Source organism: Chelonoidis abingdonii, chromosome 8 (assembly GCF_003597395.2).
Source record: "Chelonoidis abingdonii isolate Lonesome George chromosome 8, CheloAbing_2.0, whole genome shotgun sequence".
Taxonomy (NCBI): domain Eukaryota; kingdom Metazoa; phylum Chordata; order Testudines; family Testudinidae; genus Chelonoidis; species Chelonoidis abingdonii.
Genome location: NC_133776.1, coordinates 101,423,088 through 101,425,248, shown reverse-complemented (window position 1 = coordinate 101,425,248; position 2,161 = coordinate 101,423,088). Strand labels below are relative to the sequence as shown.

General features: G+C 41.8%; 1 protein-coding gene across 4 annotated transcripts in view; it reads left to right on the top strand.

Annotated features, from left to right (window-relative positions):
• The window catches only part of LOC116820575 (P2R1A-PPP2R2A-interacting phosphatase regulator 1-like), a 39,403-nt gene that overhangs the window by 20,485 nt on the left and 16,757 nt on the right, over window positions 1–2,161 (top strand). For 3 of the 4 annotated variants that reach the window (XM_032773155.2, XM_032773154.2, XM_032773158.2), the window contains exon 3: window positions 1,409–1,465. The exons of the other annotated variant lie outside the window; for it this stretch is intronic. In XM_032773155.2, coding sequence (XP_032629046.1) covers window positions 1,409–1,465 — 57 coding nt within the window. The remainder of the gene's footprint in view (window positions 1–1,408; window positions 1,466–2,161) is intronic. 4 annotated transcript variants of the gene reach the window in all.

The window sequence follows — 2,161 nt, the reverse complement described above, 5'->3', positions numbered from 1 at the left end:
AATACCGATTTCAGCGCTACTCCTCTCATCGGGGAGGAGTACAGAAACCGATTTAAAGAGCCCTTTTTATCGATATAAAGGGCCTCATTGTGTGGACGGGTGCAGAGTTAAATTGGTTTAATGCTGCTAAAATCAGTATAAACGCGTAGTATAGACCGGGCCTAGTTAAAGAATGAGGCCCTCACCCCTGTAACACTCATCCTCATTATAAAGCCCCAACACAACTTGGCAAGGTTGATCTTTATTTAAGAAAAATAGGTCATTCGCAGAACTGTGTGATTCATGCCTAAGGCTTCTGGTCCCTGATGGTCATGAGCACCACAAATTATTCAATTGTGTTAATGGTATGGGAAAGAGAAGGACTCAGTAACTGATTCAAAGTAAATTTGCTTGAAACTAATTGTAGTATGTAGTGGTGTATTAAGAAATTCCACTAAAAAGATTTAATAAGACCTGTCCCACAGCTTGAGAATGGGCTATACTGAGAATCATTATGAAAGTTTTGCTTTCTTTGATGAACTCCAGTAAGTTGTTGGTTCAATGCCTAGGAGTTCATATATTATCATTTTTATCAGACTAGCAGTCAAGTTAAGTATAAAACTAAAGAATCTAGTTAGAGTCCCCAGAGTGTGGCTTATATCTCTGCAAGATTGGCTTTGTATTCGATCCTTCAGATTTTTCCTTGTTAATAGATATCATTTTATGGGATTTGTTTTTTATGTGTTCTTTGCAATAGCAATGGAGAAAATGCTCAAACAGCGTGCTCAAAGGCACTCCTATTCAGTGAGGCCATTTCACTGTCCTATTTTAACTTTGTCATTTTAAGCTGTATAGCTATTGAGGGCAGAAGAGCTTGAGAAATGTTTTCGCTCTCCTTACATTTTAATGGCTGAATCTCTATCATGTCAAAAATATTAATCTGCAGGCAGAGACCAGCCCTGGAAAACTCCTGCTCAATAGATTTTTATTTTTAGCATTATGAGCAACTTACAACAGCTTTAAGATGGAAGTGCTTATTATTCCTTACCTATTGTGTTGTTGCAACCACGATGGGTGGCCGGTATTGCCAATACAGTTCATGGAAGGTGAGAGTATTAAATACTGTGAGACTAAACTGGAATGGAAGTTGGCACACAATAATTAGGAGTCATTTCTAAGCATACGGAGAAATTTCATAATGAAATAGTCTAGTGCTCTCACTTATAAAACTAATATACATTTATAATTGTATGCAAAATGTATTGCATTTAACTTATGCAAAGTGTGTTAGGTGCTATTTTGGTGATATTGAAGTGGCTATTTGTTATCTTTTTGAGAATGAAATAACATATTAGAAAAAAGGTAGTGTCTACCTTCCTGATTTTGCAGTTTTAAAAAATCTTTCAGCTATATGGTGTTTGTTTTCCAGTTGGTTCCATCATCTCCTGTACGTATTCCTAGCAGCCGCCTTCATCAAATCAAACAGGTAAGAGATGATTCTGGTTCTGTTTTGTAAATAACAAGACTCTGGCCTGGTCTACGCTACGTATTTATACCAAATTTAGCAGCATTAAACTGATTTAACCCTGCACCCGTCCACACAACGAGGCCCTTTATATCAATATAAAGGGCTATTTAAACCGGTTTCTGTACTCCTCCTCGACGAGAGGAGTAGCACTGAAATCAGTATTGCCATATCGGATTAGGGTTAATGTGGCCGCAAATCGACGGTATTGGCCTCCGGGCGGTATCCCACAGTGCACCATTGTGACCTCTCTGGAAAGCCATCTGAACTGGATACACTGGCCAGGTAGACAGGAAAATGTGTGCCATTCCGTTCATGCCCTCTGAAGCCTCTAGCACTGGCCGCTATCAGAAGACAGGATACTAGACTAGCTGGACCATTGCTCTGACCCACAATGACCATTCCTATCTTCTTAACCACTTTCTCTGGGCGTTGATGTACTGCGCAGGCGCAATTGCAGCTCAGGAGCCTTACTACGGTTACACTGCGCATGTGCTGACACCTCTTGACTCTGTTGCGTCTGTCAGTCAGGTTCGCTATGGCGCATGCGTATTGCTTCCCCGCGGTACTCTGGGCCCGATCGCTTGTTTCCCCGAGGAGGCGGCAAGGCCGGCCCCGCGCGCAGCGAGCCGAGGAAGCGGCGGCTGGGGGAAGGGG